Source organism: Brassica rapa, chromosome A09 (assembly GCF_000309985.2).
Source record: "Brassica rapa cultivar Chiifu-401-42 chromosome A09, CAAS_Brap_v3.01, whole genome shotgun sequence".
In the NCBI taxonomy this organism is placed as follows: domain Eukaryota; kingdom Viridiplantae; phylum Streptophyta; class Magnoliopsida; order Brassicales; family Brassicaceae; genus Brassica; species Brassica rapa.
Window position 1 is genome coordinate 18,388,045 of NC_024803.2, and position 20,520 is coordinate 18,408,564.

At 32.4% G+C, this 20,520-nt stretch overlaps 2 protein-coding genes across 3 annotated transcripts; both read left to right on the forward strand.

The window, feature by feature from the left end:
* The first annotated feature begins 1,867 nt into the window (after positions 1-1,867).
* LOC103833861 (eukaryotic translation initiation factor 3 subunit A) lies at positions 1,868-6,485 on the forward strand. Of its 2 annotated transcripts, none has more exons than XM_009109916.3 (14): positions 1,868-2,033; positions 2,186-2,278; positions 2,357-2,838; positions 2,915-3,130; positions 3,211-3,579; positions 3,663-3,692; positions 3,778-4,005; positions 4,093-4,254; positions 4,363-4,584; positions 4,685-4,891; positions 4,967-5,173; positions 5,250-5,330; positions 5,423-5,624; positions 5,729-6,485. In XM_009109916.3, exons 2-14 carry the CDS (start codon positions 2,233-2,235, stop codon positions 6,181-6,183), a joined length of 2,907 nt encoding a protein of 968 aa, XP_009108164.1. In that variant the 5' UTR covers positions 1,868-2,033; positions 2,186-2,232; the 3' UTR covers positions 6,184-6,485. The 2 variants fall into 2 exon arrangements, with proteins under 2 accessions (XP_009108164.1, XP_009108165.1); XM_009109917.3 differs by having other exon boundaries at positions 1,983-2,126.
* A 6,097-nt stretch (positions 6,486-12,582) lies between these two features.
* On the forward strand, positions 12,583-20,425 carry LOC103833862 (short-chain dehydrogenase TIC 32, chloroplastic). The gene is made up of 9 exons (XM_009109918.3): positions 12,583-12,711; positions 18,412-18,642; positions 18,771-19,002; positions 19,082-19,161; positions 19,263-19,416; positions 19,487-19,565; positions 19,662-19,746; positions 20,000-20,046; positions 20,122-20,425. Exons 2-9 carry the CDS (start codon positions 18,537-18,539, stop codon positions 20,290-20,292), a joined length of 954 nt encoding a protein of 317 aa, XP_009108166.1. The 5' UTR covers positions 12,583-12,711; positions 18,412-18,536; the 3' UTR covers positions 20,293-20,425.
* Positions 20,426-20,520: the final 95 nt, after the last annotated feature.

Sequence of the window (20,520 nt, forward strand, 5' to 3'; positions counted from 1 at the left end):
GCTATTCTCGTGAATAAGGAAGCTGGAGTTGGGATGGTGAATCTCATGGTACATTAAATTGTATATTCTTTATGTATTTTTCATTTGATTTATACTTTCTTTATTTTCTCTTTATGTAGTTTTTTTGTGTGTTTTATATTTAAAGATATCAGTAATATATGAGTTTTGATTTAGAAGTTATCTTACTTCATTGAAAACTGAAAGTGGATAGATTTAAATATTTGATTGGAATCAATAATATTTGATTAAAACAAAATAAATTATACAATATTTGGTAACTTTCTAACCGTCTATGTTTAGTGGGTCTCTCGCGTATGTTCATTTGGGCATGTAGGCTAGATCAAGTGGTACGTTAATTTTTGGAAGGTCAAAAATTTTGTTTACTGATCTTAAAAATACCATATGACTTTTACACGTGTTTTGATTTCACTCACACAATATCAATAATCAAACCTAAAATATTAATTATATTTCATTTAATGAGTGTTTTAAAAACTGGTTTGGATCACCCGGTTAAACTGTGATTCGTTCTTCTATCTTATTACATGTGTTAAAAATCCATATTTGTCTTGTGACATAGTTATTTAAAAGTTAGCTATATATATTATATATCATATTTATAATCAACTTTGAATATTTTAAACGAAGAACCAAACCAAACAAAAAGGTTTCAAATAGAATAATCATAAGAAAAATTATATAGAGTAACACCAAAATATATTTTTATTCCACAATATTACTTAAGAGAGAGAGAAAAATAATTTATTTCTATAAATCAATTATATTATTTTAAAATTTGTTAACTTCTAAAATATTTTTAAAATCACATTATTCATAATATTTATCTAGAAAAATAGTAAAAAAATTCACCAACCAACCATTATTCAGGGCTGGTATGGAGCATAGACAAGAGAACCGACCGCTTAAAGCATCATATTTTAAGCAAAAAATTTAGTTGTATACATGGCATAATTTTTTTTTATATGAATAACAATTGCTCATACACCACATCAGGCATATTGACTAAGCTGCTCTTCGGGTCGTATCGATTGGTTGCATAAAGTTTTAAGTGAGCTTAGAGAATCAAGAAAAAAATGAAAATGTTAGACTGGCATTGCGTTTATTCTATCAAAACGCACATATCCTGCAAACCACATTAGTCACAGTTACACCATACCACACTTTAGTTTCACACTATTTATATTATCAAAACCTTTCAGACTTTCAGATATGCCTTCGGATACTGTGTGTTTATAACCGATATGCTTCTGATGGAATCGAGAAGAGTATGACACTATCTCACAAGATATGTGGTTGTGAGTCTTGTGACCATTTACATAAGCTTTTTTTTTTTTTTTGTAACTTATTTACATAAGCTTTTCACCGTTTACATTTTACAAGGAAGAATCATTTTCACACAAACGGTGTATGGGTCAAACCAATCTCAACATAAATGTTCTTTATCATCAAATACATGCATTAATACTGACTTTTCTTTTGGGTATAAATATAGACTAATTTGTATCAATGACTTCACAAAACCAAGCGTTGAAATGGACATGATCCATGCGATATGGAGTTCAACAAAAATGAATGCAATATATGCATACCTATACGCCCATCGTATGGTAGTGGAATGATTTTTGAATCGTTTCCAATAAATGGAAATAATATCAGCTAATGAAAAGATTTGTTCTTACAGTTTCGTTATAACTTTGTAATTTTGATTTGAATGAATGAAATTTAGTCGGCAAAAAAAAAATGTTATTGTAAATGTTATTTTGTTCTCAAAATAAAAAGAAAAACTGTTGGTCTCGCTCAATTGTATAACACCTAGTGCTTACATAATTGGGTTCTTATTGATCCTAATAAGACAAAACGAGGACTATCCGAAACTATTAAAGATTGTGGTGTTATCTGCAAATACTGGTAATACATATTTACAACAATCATATTAATACCAGAAACCCTAGTCTCTCCCCATCTTCCTTTTTTTTTTCTCTTTCTCACCACTCTTGTTTCACGGCGACCAGGTTAGTGCTAAATTTCGTGTCCCTGAGAGTGATTGGATCTCTCTGCTATTGCCATCGGATCTCATCGAATTCATCTTCTCTGAATTTTCATCAGTTAATCGAATCGGATATGTTTTAACCAAATCGAGTTTCATCCTTATTGATTCTTTCAGGCAAATTTAAGAGTATCTACTTCGAGTCAAGCTTGTTCGTCTGAAACATGGCGAATTTTGCCAAACCTGAGAACGCACTGAAGCGTGCTGATGGTAAGTTGACGAATCACATGCCCATAGATTTGGTTTTAGGGTTGTATGAGATTGACATATTACGACGTGTCTTTGCAGAGTTGATCAACGTTGGACAGAAACAAGATGCCCTCCAGGCACTTCACGATCTCATCACCTCCAAGAGGTACAGAGCGTGGCAGAAACCTCTTGAGAAGATCATGTTCAAGTATCTTGATCTCTGTGTCGACTTGAAGAGGGGCCGTTTCGCCAAGGATGGGTTGATCCAGTACCGTATTGTTTGCCAGCAAGTTAATGTGAGCTCCTTGGAGGAAGTTATCAAGCACTTCCTGCACCTTTCCACCGAGAAGGCTGAGCAGGCTCGCTCTCAGGCCGATGCATTGGACGAGGCTCTTGATGTCGATGACCTTGAAGCTGACCGAAAGCCTGAGGATCTGCAGCTGAGTATCGTCAGTGGGGAGAAGGGGAAAGATAGATCTGACCGTGAGTTGGTCACTCCCTGGTTCAAGTTTCTCTGGGAGACTTACAGAACAGTGCTTGAGATTCTGAGGAACAACTCAAAGCTGGAAGCACTTTATGCGGTTAGTATTCGTCTAGGATAAGCTTATTTGAACATTTCCTTAAATCTTTAGTTGATTAAGGTCTATTTTCTTGTAGATGACAGCACATAAAGCGTTCCAGTTCTGTAAGCAGTACAAGCGAACAACAGAGTTCCGTAGGCTTTGTGAAATTATCAGGAACCATTTGGCGAACCTGAACAAATACAGAGACCAAAGGGACAGGCCTGACTTATCAGCACCCGAGAGCTTGCAGCTTTACCAGGACACAAGGTTTGATCAGTTGAAAGTTGCTACTGAGCTTGGACTTTGGCAGGTGTGTGTTTTGTTTCCACTTGCTCCTTATTGTGTCTCTTCTAAGAGTGGTTGGTTCCTGATGTATCTTTTTTTTTCTAGGAAGCTTTCCGTTCTGTGGAAGACATATATGGATTAATGTGCATGGTCAAGAAGACGCCCAAGTCATCTTTGTTGATGGTCTATTACTCCAAATTGACTGAGATCTTCTGGATTTCTTCTAGCCAACTTTACCATGCGTATGCGTGGTTCAAGCTGTTCAGTCTGCAGAAAAATTTCAACAAGAACTTGAGCCAAAAGGATTTGCAGCTAATAGCATCATCTGTTGTTTTGGCCGCGTTATCTGTGCCACCGTTTGATCGGGCTCAGAGTGCTTCCCATATGGAACTTGAAAATGAGAAGGAACGCAATTTGAGGATGGCCAACCTCATTGGATTCAATCTTGAACCTAAATTCGAGGGCAGAGATATGGTAACATAGGATCTTTATTGTTATATATATTTCACCTTTTATTTCTGATTTGTTAACTCTAGTTCCATGCATTTCTTTTCCAGCTTTCAAGGTCAGCTCTTCTGTCTGAGCTGGTGAGTCTCTAGTAGCCACATCACAGTTGATATTATATGTATCGCCTTGCAGGCATCTGATTTTCCATGTTTATTGCGCAATTAGGTTTCTAGAGGCGTTTTGAGCTGTGCGTCTCAGGAGGTGAAAGACCTCTTCCATGTTCTGGAGCATGAGTTTCACCCTCTTGATCTTGGCTCCAAGATTCAGCCTTTACTGGAAAAAATATCCAAATCTGGTGGGAAGCTGTCGTCAGCTCCGTCTTTACCCGAAGTGCAGCTCTCCCAATATGTTCCTTCTTTGGAGAAGCTAGCAACTCTGAGGCTACTTCAACAGGTAAATCATTACAACTTAATCTTAGCCCTTTTATCCGGTGGTTTCTCCCGTTTATGTAAAAAAAGTGTGTTGTGATTATTTTTCCAGGTGTCTAAGATATATCAGACTATAAGAATTGAGAGTTTGTCTCAGTTGGTACCCTTCTTTGAGTTCTCAGTGGTAGAGAAGATATCTGTTGATGCTGTGAAGAACAACTTTGTTGCCATGAAAGTTGATCATATGAAGGGTGTTGTAATTTTTGGAAATTTGGTAAGCTTCTGTTGATGCTTTAGTTCAACACTGCCCATCATTGAGTGGTATAACTTAACTTTGGACCCTACGGTAGATACTAAATTTAGTCAACTGCTTTCCTATTAGGGTATTGAGTCTGATGGACTGAAGGATCACCTGGCTGTTTTTGCCGAGTCCTTGAACAAAGTAAGAGCTATGTTGTATCCTGTTCCAAGTAAAGCATCAAAGCTAGGTGGCATTGTACCAAATCTAGCAGATACTGTTGAGAAGGAGCACAAAAGACTACTTGCTCGGAAATCAATCATTGAAAAGAGGAAGGAGGATCAAGAGCGGCAGCAACTAGAAATGGTATTGTGTTTTTTTTTTCCAGGCTGCGTTTCATACTTCTCTATCAACGTTGTGTCATTCGTTTGATACTCATTCTTTGATTTGATTTTTACTTTTGAAGGAACGTGAAGAGGAACAGAAACGGCTTAAACTTCAGAAGCTAACCGAGGAGGCAGAACAGAAGAGGCTTGCGGCAGAGCTTCAGGAGAGAAGGAAACAAAGAATTCTGAGGGAGATAGAGCAGAAGGAGCTTGAAGAAGCTCAGGCGTTGCTGGAGGACACAGAGAAACGCATGAAAAAGGGAAAGAAGAAGACACTTTTAGATGGGGTAAGCTTATTAACACAATATGTAAGATGTTATAGCTCCCTGGGTTTAACTAATATTGGTTCAAATAAAATGTAGGAGAAGGTGACAAAGCAAAATGTGATGCAGATGGCCTTGACTGAGCAGGTCAAGGAAAGGCAGGAAATGGAGAAAAAACTCCAAAAACTTGCCAAGACTATGGATTATTTAGAACGAGCAAAGAGAGAAGAGGCTGCTCCAGTGATTGAAGCTGCATATCAGCGAAGACTGGTAGAGGAAAGAGAGTTTTATGAACGCGAGCAACAGGTAAAACATCCCATTCCTTTTAACTCGGTTCTGAATTGAAGTGTATAAGATCCTTAAACACTCTTCTCCTTTTCAGCGTGAAGTTGAACTCAGTAGAGAGCGTCATGAGAGTGACTTGAAGGAGAAGAGCAGATTGTCCAGAATGTTGGATTTTAAGGTCAGTTATAAAATGTTAAATTGTTTCTCTGAATCTTCATCTCTTCATATGATTTTCTGTGTAAGCGTACTCATAATCAAAACTATGTGCAGGAAAAATTCCAAGAGGAAGTGATTAGTCGTCGTCAAGCAGAGTTTGACAGAATAAAGACAGAGAGAGAGGAGCGCATCAGCCAAATAATTCGAGCCAGGAAGCAAGAAAGGGATATCAAGAGGAAGCAGATGTACTATTTGACATGTGAAGAGGAAAGAATAAGAAAGCTGCAGGAAGAAGAGGAAGCTCGCAAGCGTGAAGGTGAGATATGTTTCCATGAATTCACATCAGTTTACATCGATGTTTGAGTTTTTGTAAATAACCCCCTTCCTGTTTTGTTTCTGTCTTGTTTAACTCTTGTATAGAAGCTGAGAAACGCAAGAAGGAACAAGCTGAACGCAAAGCCAAGTTGGATGAAATTGCTGAAAAGCAAAGACAGAGAGAACTCGAGCTGGAGGAGAAAGAGAAGCGGAGGCGTGAAGAGGTGTTGAAGGGAACTGATGCACCACCTGCTCGCCCTGCAGAGCCTACAGTTGCTCCTGCCGCTGCACCATCAGCAGTGGCGCCATCATCAGGTTCCGGTAAATATGTTCCTAAGTGGAAGCGTCAGACAGCTGAGGCCTCAGGTCCAGCAGCTCCAACGCCCACACGACCAGCTGCAGAATCTGATAGCTGGACCAGCCGCGGACCGCCTCAGAGGTCTGACAAGTGGACCAGTGGTAGCAGCAGTGATCGCCCAAGTGGTGGTGATGCTTGGCGAAGTGGTGAAGAACGCCGGTCCCCGTTTGGAAGCTCTCGGCCCAGGCCAGCACAGCGTTGAGTTGCTTTCTTTGTTTTGGTCCCAAATCTGCACTGAATGAAAGTGATCTCTGGATCTTTCACATCACAGCCTCCTGCTCCTTTTTTTTTTTGCGCCAAATCTCTGTTCCTTTGAGGATTAAATGAAACATGCTCAATGTTTTTCTCTTGTGAGGATTTTAAAAACCTCTGAAGACTCGTTTTTGCTCTAGTATACACCAAGAGAGTTTTTCTCTTTCGTTATTCAGTTAGCTTACCGTTCATCTTTGTGTCTTAATATTTCTGCCGTAAAAATCTTACGTCGAAAAGCTACTTTTAATGCTATTTCTTGTATTTTTTGTTGGATGTGGATTAATAACCCAAACAAAGTTTTTAACTTAGAATCAGGGAGACGATCTTTATTCTTAAACTTAAGAACCTGGACTTTCACGTGAATGCATAGATGTGTATGCCTGCGGGTTGTTATTTTGGGTTGGTTAATTCGGTTTGCCGGTTTATGTGGATGCTGAATGGTCTGCAGAAGTGAACCGAAATATTTACGTTCAGTATTGGTATCAACCAAATAATTAATTTAGAAAATATTCCAAAACTTAAAAATAATTAAATCATGTATAATCTCTCTCATTTACCAATTCTTCTTCAAAACATACCACGATATTTAATATCTTAAAAACTATTTACACCAATGTTCTAAAAACGTACCCACTATAAATTTTTATATAATAATTTTTGAGAATATTATTGTTTTGCAATTTAGAATTTTTTTGATAAACACTAAACTAATCACCATATATATTTTTATTAAAATAATAATGAAAATGTTTATTAACTTTAAAACGTTTGAAAATAAAATTTCAGTACGTAAAATTAATATTATAAAATGTAAAAATATCAGAATATGTAAGCAAATATATTAACAAACAATCTATTAATATCGGGAAATATATTGTTAACCCTATCAATAACATTTTTGGAAATTTATTAGAACAAAATTATATTTCTTAGCAAAATATTATCAAATATATTTTTATCATTAAAATTATATCTAGTTTTAAAACATTAAAAATCATTTAAAAATAATGGAGGACATGTTTAAATAGACAAATTATACTATTTTGATTCTCATATATATATATATATATATATATTTATATAAAAATTTAGATAAATTTAGAAATTAATAATATTAACAAACTATATATGTTAGCATATGCTATATATATACTGGGTTATATACGGATCTTCAGATCTATTTGTGCCACCATGAATCTCCATCGGATATAAAAACATTGATCGAAACTCAAAATTATAATAGAATAACTTTACAACCATTTGTTTTCTAATAAAAGTTATAGATTCTTCCATATTTTATCAAAATGATCAAAATCTAGTTTTCTTTAAAGCAAGATCATACTCTAGAAAGATTTTTTAAAGTTGCAGATTTTAATAGAGATCATGAGTAAAGATGAATCGTATGTAAAATGATCTCTTATTTCTCAACTGACAAAATGAGTTTGGTACAAGATATATATACACTTGACTAATCCTGTAAACCAAATGAGAATCATAATACCTATTCAACTAAACCGGACTAAACCAGACTCTATACATTAATATTCCCCCTCAAGATGAAGGTGCATAAAGGTTAAAAACACCCATCTTGCTGATAATGTCTCGAAATGGAGCTGGATACAATGCCTTAGTCAACACATCGGCCAGTTGATTGTCGGTACGAACATACATTGTCTTCAAGATGCCACGGACGATGCACTCTCTCACCTTATGGCAATCAAACTCCACATGCTTGGTTCGCTCATGAAAAACAGAATTAGTAGCAATGTAAAGAGCAGCAGTGTTATCGCAATATAAGTAAGCTGGAGGAGAAAACGGCACTCGGAGAGACTTGAGAACACCACAATACCACATAATCTCCTTAGTAGCCACGCTCATAGCACGATACTCCGCCTCAGCTGTACTCATCAATACTATGTCTTGCTTCTGTGATCTCCAAGATACCAAAGAACTGCCCAGAAACATCGCATAACCTGTGACTGATCTCCTATCATCAGGACAACCTCCCCAGTCAGAATCAGAGAACCCTCGCAAGTCAAAATTATCCTCCACTCCATAGAACACACCCTGTCCAATAGTACCTTTGAGATACCTCAACACCTTATGAACAGCCTTCAAATGAATATCTGTTGGAGCACAAGAATACTGAGCAAGCTTGGATACTGCAAACGCGATGTCAGGTCTGGTATTTGTAAGATACTGAAGCTTCCCAACCAATCTTCGATACTGCTTAACATCTTCAATCAAAACTCCATCCTCCTTAGATAATTTCTGATTCGGTTCCATAGGTATGGAAGAAGGTTTACAATCAGAAAATCCCGATGCCTCCAATAGATCCAACACATACTTTCTCTGGCATAAAGAAATGCCTTCAGCTGTTCTTGCAATTTCAATGCCAAGAAAATACTTAGGTATACCCAAATCTCGTAGCTTGAAAACTGCACTTAAACTGCTGATCAACTCACTCACTCCCTCCAGAGATGTACTCGCAATGAGTATGTCATCTACATACACACTGACTATCAAGAAATGCCCCGCAAGTTCTTTGATGAACAGAGTGTGGTCTCCATGACATTGTTCAAAGCCAAAACCCAACAGAGTTGCAGAGAATTTTAAAAACCACTGCCTCGACGCTTGCTTTAAGCCATAGATAGACTTATGCAATTTGCACACTGCAGTTGGTGAGATTTGTTCCCCCTTAATCTCAGCATATCCCGGTGGAAGCTTCATGTATAATTCTTCATCCAAATCACCATTGAGGAAAGCATTGGAAATATCCAATTGATGTAAATGCCACCTCAATTTAGCAGCTAAAGCAAAGATCAAACGCACTGTAGTCATCTTAGCAACAGGAGAAAATGTATCTAGAAAATCAATGCCCTCCTGTTGTGTATAACCTTTACCTACAAGCCGCGATTTAACTCTCTCAACTGTACCATCAGGGTTAAATTTCACAGTATGAAGCCACTTACAACCTATAGCAGTTTTGCCTGGAGGCAATTCAACAACACTCCACGTTTCAGTACGATCAAAAGCTCCAATTTCCAATCCCATCGAGTCACGCCATACTTTATCTTCAAGAGCCTCGGAAAGTCTTTGAGGAATTTTGAAAGAAGTAATGGCATTTATGAAAGCACTAAAAGGCTCAGCTAAATAAGAATAAGAAATAAAATTTTGTAATGGATATGGAGTTGTAGTTATAGGAGTAGTGTTATTAGTAGTATAGCAATGAAAATCCTGCAAATGAGAAGGCGGTTTGCGTTGCCTAGCAGACTTCGGTTCAGAGGGAACAAAAGCCGGAGAAGATGACTCATCACAAGGATGATGAGTATCAGAAGATGTTTGCATAGAAGGCAATACATCAGTTTGTGCAGGGAAATGAAGATGAGGAAAGAAACTTTTGACATCTTCAGGAATGTTTGAAGAAGCAAAAGGGAAAGTATCCTCATAGAAAATGACATGCCTAGAAATTGAAACTGAGCGAGTCTCTATATCTAAAAGCTTGTATCCTTTGTAACCAGCAGGGTATCCTAGGAACACACAGGCTTTAGCTCTAGGTTCAAACTTATTCCTAGACTTGGGTGACGTAGACACATAACAAAGGCAACCAAAAGTCTTAAGGGAATGATAATCAGGAACTTGAGAGGTTAAACGCTCATAGGGTGTCTTATTCTCTAAGACAGGAGATGGTAAACGATTAATAAGAAAAACTGCTGTTAATACACAATCCCCCCAATATTCTAAAGGCATACCTGACTGGAACATAAGGGCTCTAGCTACATTTAACAGGTGCTGATGCTTTCTCTCAACCACAGAATTTTGTTCAGGAGTTTCAGGGCAAGAATGGTAAGCTTTTATTCCTTTATTCAAATATAGATTAGTGAAATTCAATTCATTTGCATTATCAGATCTAACTGCACTCACATTCATGTGAAATTGATTCTCAATCATTTGAATAAAACCCGGAAAAACATGTAACACATCAGATTTCTGTCTAAGCAAGTAAACCCAAGTAGCTCTACTAAAATCATCAACAATTGTTAAGAAATACTTGTAACCATCAACAGTAGGAACAGAGAATGGACCCCAAGTATCTATATGTATTAACTCAAATGGTTTATTACAAAGATGATTTCGGTTTATAAAGGGTAACCGCTTTTGTTTAGACAAATGACAAACATGACACGCATCAGAATGTTTAACATGTTTATCTTTAGGGAAATTTAAAATTGTGGAAAGAGATTCAATTTTCTTCATAGACGGATGTCCTAATCTTCTATGCCAAGTCAGAGAATCAACTACCAGGTTGGAGCAAACAGAGAAGTTACCTGGAGCAATGAGATTAATACGCGAATTCTCTTGATCTAAGACATATAAATTTGCGACTTGACTACCTTGACCAATCATCAACTCCTGAGTAAGAGCCTGAATAAAACAAGCATCAGAAGTGAAACAAACTTGAGAATGTAAAGTCTTAGTTAGAACACTAACACTCAGCAAATTGAATTTGAATTCAGGAATATGTAACACATTATGGAGAGACAAAGCATCAGTGAGTTGAATGTAACCAGTCCCTGCTATCTTAACTGTATAACCATTAGGAAGGGTAACGAAGGTGTTTTCTAGACTTCTATACTCTCTATATAATTCCCTAGTATGAGTAACATGGTGACTAGCCCCGGAATCTATGATCCAAGCACTAAGAGACAGCTCAGTTTCTTTAGATACAGAACAAGTCAGCATGTCATAGTAAGAGTTATTATAGAGAGTGAGGAAAGTACCAGAAATTTGAGATATAACTGGTACAGAAGTTGAAGTCGAGGCTACTGATTTATCTGAGCATGGAGCAACACTCGGGGAATGGAGCTTGGAACTGAAGAACGCAATCATCTGCTGGAGCTGTTCCTTAGACATATTACTGCTTAACTCATCAAAACCTTGCTCATTCTGGTTCTGTGACACAGTCATCGTTGCAGCCAAGTTAGTATTACCAATCGTGTTACTCTTCTTTGCACGTGGATGTCCTGGTGGATAACCATGGACTTTGTAGCACTTGTCAACTGTATGTCCAATGCGGAAGCAATGTGAGCATTTTGGTTTCTGATAACTACCACCATGTGCCATGAGAACCGGATTTTGATTCTGATCTGCAAACTGTGCTTGATTCTGAAACGCTGATGGAGTAGGCTTCATGACCGAAGGTCCTCCTACTACTCGCTGGCTCTCGTCTTGATCAAGCATATTGTAGATGTCATTCAATCCCGGCCTTGGCTTCATGTTAAGAATCTGACCACGAATGTTATTGAAATTATCATTCAATCCCATCAAGAACTGGATGATACGGCTTGTCTCTGCTTCCTCCAGAAGTTCTTTGACTTGATCACAATCACAACGCTTCACCGTGCTAGACTTCGTGTTAGCTAGTTGTTCCCACAGTGTCTTCTTCTTTGTGAAATAGGTTGACAAATCAAGATCTCCTTGTTTGAGAGTCATCACCGCTTGCTCCAATTGATATTTCCGTGGCAGATTACACACTTTGAATCTTCGAAACAGATCATCCCACATCTCAGTAGCATCCTGATAATACAAGATACTATCATAGATCTCCTTACTCACGACATTCAGAATCCACGATTTCACCATACTATTGCAACGACTCCATATCTTGAACGAGTTATCATCCACTAACGGCCTAGGAAGCGATCCATCAACAAAGCTAAGCTTATTCTTCGCATCTAAGCTTATTTTCATCGCAATCGACCAGCTGTTGTAGTTTGAACCGTCAAGAGTATGAACAACAATCGTCAAACCTGGATGATCCGCAGAATGGAGGAAGAACGGACTGTGGATGCTATCGTACGCTTCTGATGGCTTTCGCATAGATCCGTTTCCCCCTGGAGTCATCGATTGGCGATTCTGTTGAGTTTTCGTCATCGCAGTGAGAGGTTCATCGAGATTCTGGAAATCCTGACGAAATCTGCTCGTGGAATCTTCGTCTTCCGATATCGCACTTCGAGTTCTCATCTTTCCCCCTCTCTTCACCATTTTTCACCAGATCTGAGCTCGATACGATCAGAAATTGATGAATAGAGTGAAGAACCAACGATCGGAGGATGAATTGGGAAGAAAACGAAGAGGAATCGAAGAAAAAACGAGCTAAAAGAGCTCTGATACCATAATAGAGATCATGAGTAAAGATGAATCGTATGTAAAATGATCTCTTATTTCTCAACTGACAAAATGAGTTTGGTACAAGATATATATACACTTGACTAATCCTGTAAACCAAATGAGAATCATAATACCTATTCAACTAAACCGGACTAAACCAGACTCTATACATTAATAGATTTTTGTTTCCTTTCTTTTTCTTTGGTTTAAGAAAGCAAAATATCTTAGAGCACTTATGTTTTGGATTTAGAAAACTTACAAGTAAATGATTAAATCTCATTAACCTACTACCAAAATACTAGAGCAATCTCTACTAATAAAAGGGATCTTTTGAGGCTTCATAGGGCGTCCACATCAGCGGAAAAAATTTCTCCCGAAAGATGACACGTGGCATAAAATATAGTTTTACATTTTAATATTACTTATTTTCGAAAATTGTAAAAAATATGTAAACATACAGCATAAAAAATGGAAAAACTACATAAAACATATGTAAGATTACTATTTTTCACATAAAAAAAAAAGACGGCTTATCTCCAAAATGTAACATTACCGTTTTATAAAAAAAAAAACAAAAAACATTATATATAATTTCGAAAATAATAAATATATGTAAAACATACAACATAAAAATGGAAATACTACATTGAACATATGTAAGATTACTATTTTACATTTAAAAATAACAATAATATGTAAACATACAACATAAAAAAATGGAAAATTTACATTAAACATATGTAAGATTACCATTGTTCACTAAAAAACGGTTTATCTTCATAATGGAACATTACCACTTTATAAAAAAAAAAAAAAAAAAAACATAAATATAACTATTTGACTATTTGTCCAAGTTCTTCTATTAAACATTGCCGTTTTACATTAAAAATGGAAAAATACGTAAATATTTAAACATCTATCTTAAAATATAAAATATAGACATTAACTAAATATAAAGTATAAGAAAGAGAAATACTCAATATATAAAAAAATAAATAATAAGTAAATATTATAAATATACGAATTATATATACAATAATAAGTAAATGCACAATTTTTAAGAAAATGGAAAGAGTCCATTAAATATTAAACATCTATTTTAAAATGTAAAATATAGATATTAAGTAAATAGAAAGTATAAGAAAAAGAAATACACAACTTAAAAACAATGGAAAAAGTATATTAAAATTTAAACATCTATCTTAAAATGTAAAATATAGATATTATGCAAATAGAAAGTATAAGAAAAGGAAATACACAATTTAAAAAAATGGAAAAAGTACATTGGTATTTAAACATCTATCTTAAAATGTAAATCAATCTTAAAATATAAAATCTCTACTAATAAAAGGGATCTTTTGAGGCTTCATAGGGCGTCCACATCAGCGGAAAAAATTTCTCCCGAAAGATGACACGTGGCATAAAATATAGTTTTACATTTTAATATTACTTATTTTCGAAAATTGTAAAAAATATGTAAACATACAGCATAAAAAATGGAAAAACTACATAAAACATATGTAAGATTACTATTTTTCACATAAAAAAAAGACGGCTTATCTCCAAAATGTAACATTACCGTTTTATAAAAAAAAAAACAAAAAACATTATATATAATTTCGAAAATAATAAATATATGTAAAACATACAACATAAAAATGGAAATACTACATTGAACATATGTAAGATTACTATTTTACATTTAAAAATAACAATAATATGTAAACATACAACATAAAAAAATGGAAAATTTACATTAAACATATGTAAGATTACCATTGTTCACTAAAAAACGGTTTATCTTCATAATGGAACATTACCACTTTATAAAAAAAAAAGAAAAAAAAAACATAAATATAACTATTTGACTATTTGTCCAAGTTCTTCTATTAAACATTGCCGTTTTACATTAAAAATGGAAAAATACGTAAATATTTAAACATCTATCTTAAAATATAAAATATAGACATTAACTAAATATAAAGTATAAGAAAGAGAAATACTCAATATATAAAAAAATAAATAATAAGTAAATATTATAAATATACGAATTATATATACAATAATAAGTAAATGCACAATTTTTAAGAAAATGGAAAGAGTCCATTAAATATTAAACATCTATTTTAAAATGTAAAATATAGATATTAAGTAAATAGAAAGTATAAGAAAAAGAAATACACAACTTAAAAACAATGGAAAAAGTATATTAAAATTTAAACATCTATCTTAAAATGTAAAATATAGATATTATGCAAATAGAAAGTATAAGAAAAGGAAATACACAATTTAAAAAAATGGAAAAAGTACATTGGTATTTAAACATCTATCTTAAAATGTAAATCAATCTTAAAATATAAAATTATTAGTAAATAGAAAGTATAAGAAATAGAAATACACAATATAAAGAAAAATAAATAATAAGTAAATATATAATATAATCCCGAAAGATGACACGTGACATAAAATATAGTTTTACATTTTAATATTACTTATTTTCGAAAATTATAAAAAATATGTAAACAGACAGCATAAAAAATGGAAAAACTACATTAAACATATGTAAGATTACTATTTTTCACTTCAAAAAAAAAGACGGTCTATCTCCATAATGTAACATTACCGTTTTATAAAAAAAAACAAAAAACATTATATATAATTTCGAAAATAATAAATATATGTAAAACATACAACATAAAAATGGAAATACTACATTAAACATATGTAAGATTAACATTTTACATTTTTAATTTAAGAAAATAATATGTAAACATACAACATAAAAAATGGAAACACTACATTAAACATATGTAAGATTACAATTTTTCACTAAACAAAAAAGACGGCTTATCTCCATAATGTAACATTACCATTTTGTAAAAAACAAATTATATATAATTTCGAAAATAATAAATAATATGTAAACATGCAACATAAAAAATGGAAATACTACATTAAACATATGTAAAATTACCATTTTACATTTAAAAATAACAATAATATGTAAACATACAATATAAAAAAATGGAAAAAGTACATTAAACATATGTAAGATTACCATTGTTCACTAAAAAAACGGTTTATCTTCATAATGTAACATTACCATTTTATAAAAAAAAAAAAAAAAAACATAAATATAACTATTTGACTATTTGTCCAAGTTCTTCTATTAAACATTGCCGTTTTACATTAAAAATGGAAAAATACGTAAAGATTTAAACATCTATCTTAAAATATAAAATATAGACATTAACTCAATATAAAGTATAAGAAAGAGAAATACTCAATATATAAAAAATAAATAATAAGTAAATATTCTAAATATATAAATATAAGAATTATATATACAATAATAAGTAAATGCACAATTTTTAAAAAATGGAAAGAGTACATTAAATATTAAACATCTATCTTAAAATGTAAAATATAGATATTAAATAAATAGAAAATATAAGAAAAAGAAATACACAACTTAAAAACAATGGAAAAAGTATATTAAGATTTAAACATCTATCTTAAAATGTAAAATATAGATATTACGCAAATAGAAAGTATAAGAAAAGGAAATACACAATTTAAAAAAATGGAAAAAGTACATTAATATTTAAACATCTATCTTAAAATGTAAATCAATGTTAAAATATAAAATTATTAGTAAATAGAAAGTATAAGAAATAGAAATACACAATATAAAGAAAAATAAATAATAAGTAAATATATAATATAATCTCGAAAGATGACACGTGGCATAAAATATAGTTTTACATTTTAATTTTATTATTTTCGAAAATTATAAAAAATATGTAAACATACAGCATAAAAAAATGGCAAAACTACATTAAACATATGTAAGATTACTATTTTTAACTTTAAAAAAAAAGACGGCTTATCTCCATAATATAACATTACCGTTTTATAAAAAAACAAAAAACATTATATATAATTTCGAAAATAATAAATATATGTAAAACATACAACATAAAAATAGAAATACTACATTAAACATATGTAAGATTACCATTTTACATTTTTATTTTAAGAAAATAATATGTAAACATACAACGTAAAAAATGGAAAAACTACATTAAACATATGTAAGATTACCATTTTTCACTAAAAAAAAAGACGGCTTATCTCCATAATGTAACATTACTATTTTGTAAAAAACAAATTATATATAATTTCTAAAATAATAAATAATATGTAAACATACAACATAAAAAATGGAAATACTACATTAAACATATGCAAAATTACCATTTTACATTTAAAAATAACAATAATATGTAAACATACAACATAAAAATGGAAAAACTACATTAAACATATGTAAGATTACCATTGTTCACTAAAAAAAACGGGTTATCTTCATAATGTAACATTACCATTTTATAAAAAAAAAAGAAAAAAAAACATAAATAGAACTATTTGACTATTTGTCCAAGTTCTTCTATTAAACATTGCCGTTTTACATTAAAAATGGAAAAATATGTAAAGATTTAAACATATATCTTAAAATATAAAATATAGACATTAACTAATTATAAAGTATAAGAAAGAGAAATACTAAATATATAGAAAAATAAACAATAAGTAAATATTATAAATATATAAATATACGAATTATATATACAATAATAAGTAAATGCACAATTTTTAAGAAATGGAAATAGTACATTAAATATTAAACATCTATCTTAAAATTAAAATATAGATATTAAGTAAATATAAAGTATAAGAAAAAATCAAATACTCAATTTTAAAAAAATGGAAAAAGTACATTAGTATTTAAACATCTATCTTAAAATGTAAATAAATCTTAAAATATAAAATTATTAGTAAATAGAAAGTATAAGAAATAGAAATACACAATATAAAGAAAAGTAAATAATAAGTAAATATATAATATAAGTAAATACCAAATTTTAAAAATGGGAAATTACATTAAGATTAAATATATTATGCTTTAAAATAACTTAAATTAAATAATAATAATATTATGCTTAAAATATAATTTTAGAGAGTTTTCAAATATAGTTTACAGAACATTATAGGTGATGAATTTAATTTATTAAATTCGTTTATTACTTAAAACTAAGTTTTTTTAAAAACATACTGAGTTATAAATATCAATGATGGATTGGTGAGTATAACATGAAGACAAAAAATATAAATATCTGATTTCAAGATAAGAAATTCAGCTTTTATTTAGATACTCAATATATAATATCTTAATTTTTTTTTTAAATATACATAATTTATATATATATATATATATATTAATCTTCCAAACTTAAACTATTATATTATATATGAATAATGTTTTTAAATAAAAATAATTTCTGATTTAAAATAAAAATAAAAACATAAAAATGGTTATTTTCAAATAATGGATGTAATTTACATTATACTATCATTTAACAAGTATTAGATACGTTTTGATATATCATTATTTTCTATTTCCAGAAAATAATAAATTATTAAACATCAATATCATCTAAGTTAAGTATACGAACAACACAAATTCAAACATCACAAAAAATATTTACATAACCATTATAATACAATAATTTAATCAAAAAATACAATTAAAAAAATATTAAAAAGAATAGTTATATACTTAATATTTGAAAATAAAAGATATTTTTGCTAAAATTGTACTTACCTGGCCAAGGAGATCGACCATCTTTTTACGGATCGATCGAATGTTGAGCATGTAGTCGATCCGAAAATACACTGCAGTTTAATAAAATCTCTAAAACATTTATTCCAACACTCAAAAGATAGTTTTGCTAAATATGATAACTAGATAGCCAATAAAATTACAAAAAAATATTTAAATAGTAAAAAATATGTTAATTTAACGTGTTAAAATTTAAAAATAAATTTTAATTATGACATGCATTTAACATTTATATAAATATATATCATAGCCTAAATATAAATAATTTAACAACTTAAATTAGAAAAAATAAAAATCCCGGGCGTAGCCCGGGTTAATCCCTAGTAATATCTAATAAGTATTAGGAAGCTGCTACTTGCGTTGATCTGAGAATCTCTGCAAAGAGCTCTCTTCCGAGACGACACTGAGGTGTGTTTGTGAACTTTTCAATTTCGCCAAAGAATAAAAAAATGTGGCCTTTTTGGTGGAAAGGAGCATCTGGATTCTCAGCTCACTCCACAGCTGAACAAGTCACTCATGGAATCGACGGTACTGCTCTCACCGCAATCATCACAGGTCCTTTCTTCTCTATGATCTGTGTTCGTCTCAGTACTTGATTTTTAATTTGATCAAACTGATTCAGCGATTTAGTCTTTGTGGGTATCTAGTTAACTGAAGAAAGGCTCAAACTTTATTATTTACAGGAGCATCAAGTGGTATTGGAGAAGAGACTACGCGAGTTCTTGCTCTTCGTGGTGTTCATGTCGTAATGGCTGTGAGAAACACAGATTCTGGTAATCAAGTCAGAGCAAAGATACTTAAGGACACACCTGAAGCTAAGATTGATGTTATGAAGTTAGATCTTAGCTCAATGGCTTCCGTCAGGAGCTTTGCATCAGAATTCAAGTCCTTGGACCTTCCATTGAATCTTCTCATGTAAACATTTTATAATATCATTACTTGCTTTTGAACTAGTGTGTATGGTTTAAGCTGATCTATGTTCTTGTTCTTGAAGTAATAATGCAGGGATCATGGCATGTCCCTACACGCTCTCAAGCGACAACATTGAGTTACAGTTTGCAACCAATCATTTGGGTATGTTTAACCAGAAACAAAAAACAACTTATGATCCTTCTTCATTTTTGCATTTTTGTCTTATTGTATTAACATAAGATGGGGAACATTTTGTGTGTCAGGTCATTTTCTGTTGACGAACCTTCTTCTGGATACGATGAAGAAAACAGCTAATGAAAGCAATACTGAAGGTAGAATTGTCATTCTCTCATCGGAAGGTCATCGATATGCTTACCGGGAAGGGATTCGGTTTGACAAAATAAATGACGAAGCAAGGTGATTGTTAGGGGATAGTATTGTTCATACTAATAACATACTCTTATTGCTCTCATTGTGTCATTTGCAGTTACAACACTTTGCAAGCGTATGGTCAGTCAAAGCTCTGTAACATATTGCACGCAACTGAGCTCGCTAGGCTGTTCAAGGTACACTAGTATTTTTTGTCTTTTTATCAGTTCCAAATTTTTTAAAGAAATGAGTTGAGTTTTGTCGGTTCTGTGTTGGTTTTGCTTTAAAAACAGGAACAAGGTGTGAATATCACTGCCAATTCACTTCATCCCGGATCCATCATGACCAATCTTTTGCGCTACCACAGCTTCATAAATAGTAAAAATTCTTTGGCTCTTTTGTTCTTAAATTTTGGCACTGGATACACATCTGATTGTAATAATAAAATTCTAAGCCTGCCCTGTGAATTATATCCTAGGTGATGTTTTATGTGTAAACTAGTATAAGATGAATTTTGCTTACCATATTAAGCTTGTCAATGAATGAATTTAGAGGACCAACCGCTAGTCTCATGTGGAGTGGTGAATCTAACAACGGCTTTCTCTTTTCTTTTTTCTCGTGTTTGATGCAGCACTTGGAAACGCTGTGGGCAAGTATGTGCTTAAAAGTATCCCACAGGTAGGTTTTTATTTTATTTTATTTCTCCATATGTAATTTACTTCCACATTCATCACCATTCTCAACCTATCTCAGGGAGCCGCAACTACATGTTACGCAGCGCTGCACCCGCAAGCAAAGGGAGTGAGTGGGGAGTACTTGATGGACAACAACATATCTAGCCCGAATTCTCAGGGTAAAGACACAGATTTGGCCAAGAAACTGTGGGAGTTTAGTTTGAGTCTAACTGGTGAAGAAGAATTATAGATTTGTTTGCAAAGTAGAGTCCTAAAGAAAAGAGATCTGGTTTAAATGTGGGACTATGTAAGGATATGCTGGTTCAGCTGTGAAGACAAATATTATCCTTTCATTTGAATAAAAAAGTTCAGCTGTGAAGACATATATGTGTTCCAAGTCCTAGTTCCATGTAGGATTTGGGCATGATTTATTAGCGTTGCCCTCATGCTTAAAGATTTAGTTTAAAAAAAAATTGGG

Coding starts and splice junctions, on each gene's coding strand:
- LOC103833861 (XM_009109916.3), top strand. CDS start 2,233: ATGGCGAATTTTGCCAAACCTGAGAACGCACTGAAGCGTGCTGATG. Junction 3,580..3,662: donor AATTCGAGGGCAGAGATATG/GTAACATAGGAT, acceptor TTTCTTTTCCAG/CTTTCAAGGTCAGCTCTTCT. Junction 4,255..4,362: donor TTGTAATTTTTGGAAATTTG/GTAAGCTTCTGT, acceptor CTTTCCTATTAG/GGTATTGAGTCTGATGGACT.
- LOC103833862 (XM_009109918.3), top strand. CDS start 18,537: ATGTGGCCTTTTTGGTGGAAAGGAGCATCTGGATTCTCAGCTCACTCC. Junction 19,566..19,661: donor AGCTCGCTAGGCTGTTCAAG/GTACACTAGTAT, acceptor CTTTAAAAACAG/GAACAAGGTGTGAATATCAC. Junction 19,747..19,999: donor CTACCACAGCTTCATAAATA/GTAAAAATTCTT, acceptor TGTTTGATGCAG/CACTTGGAAACGCTGTGGGC.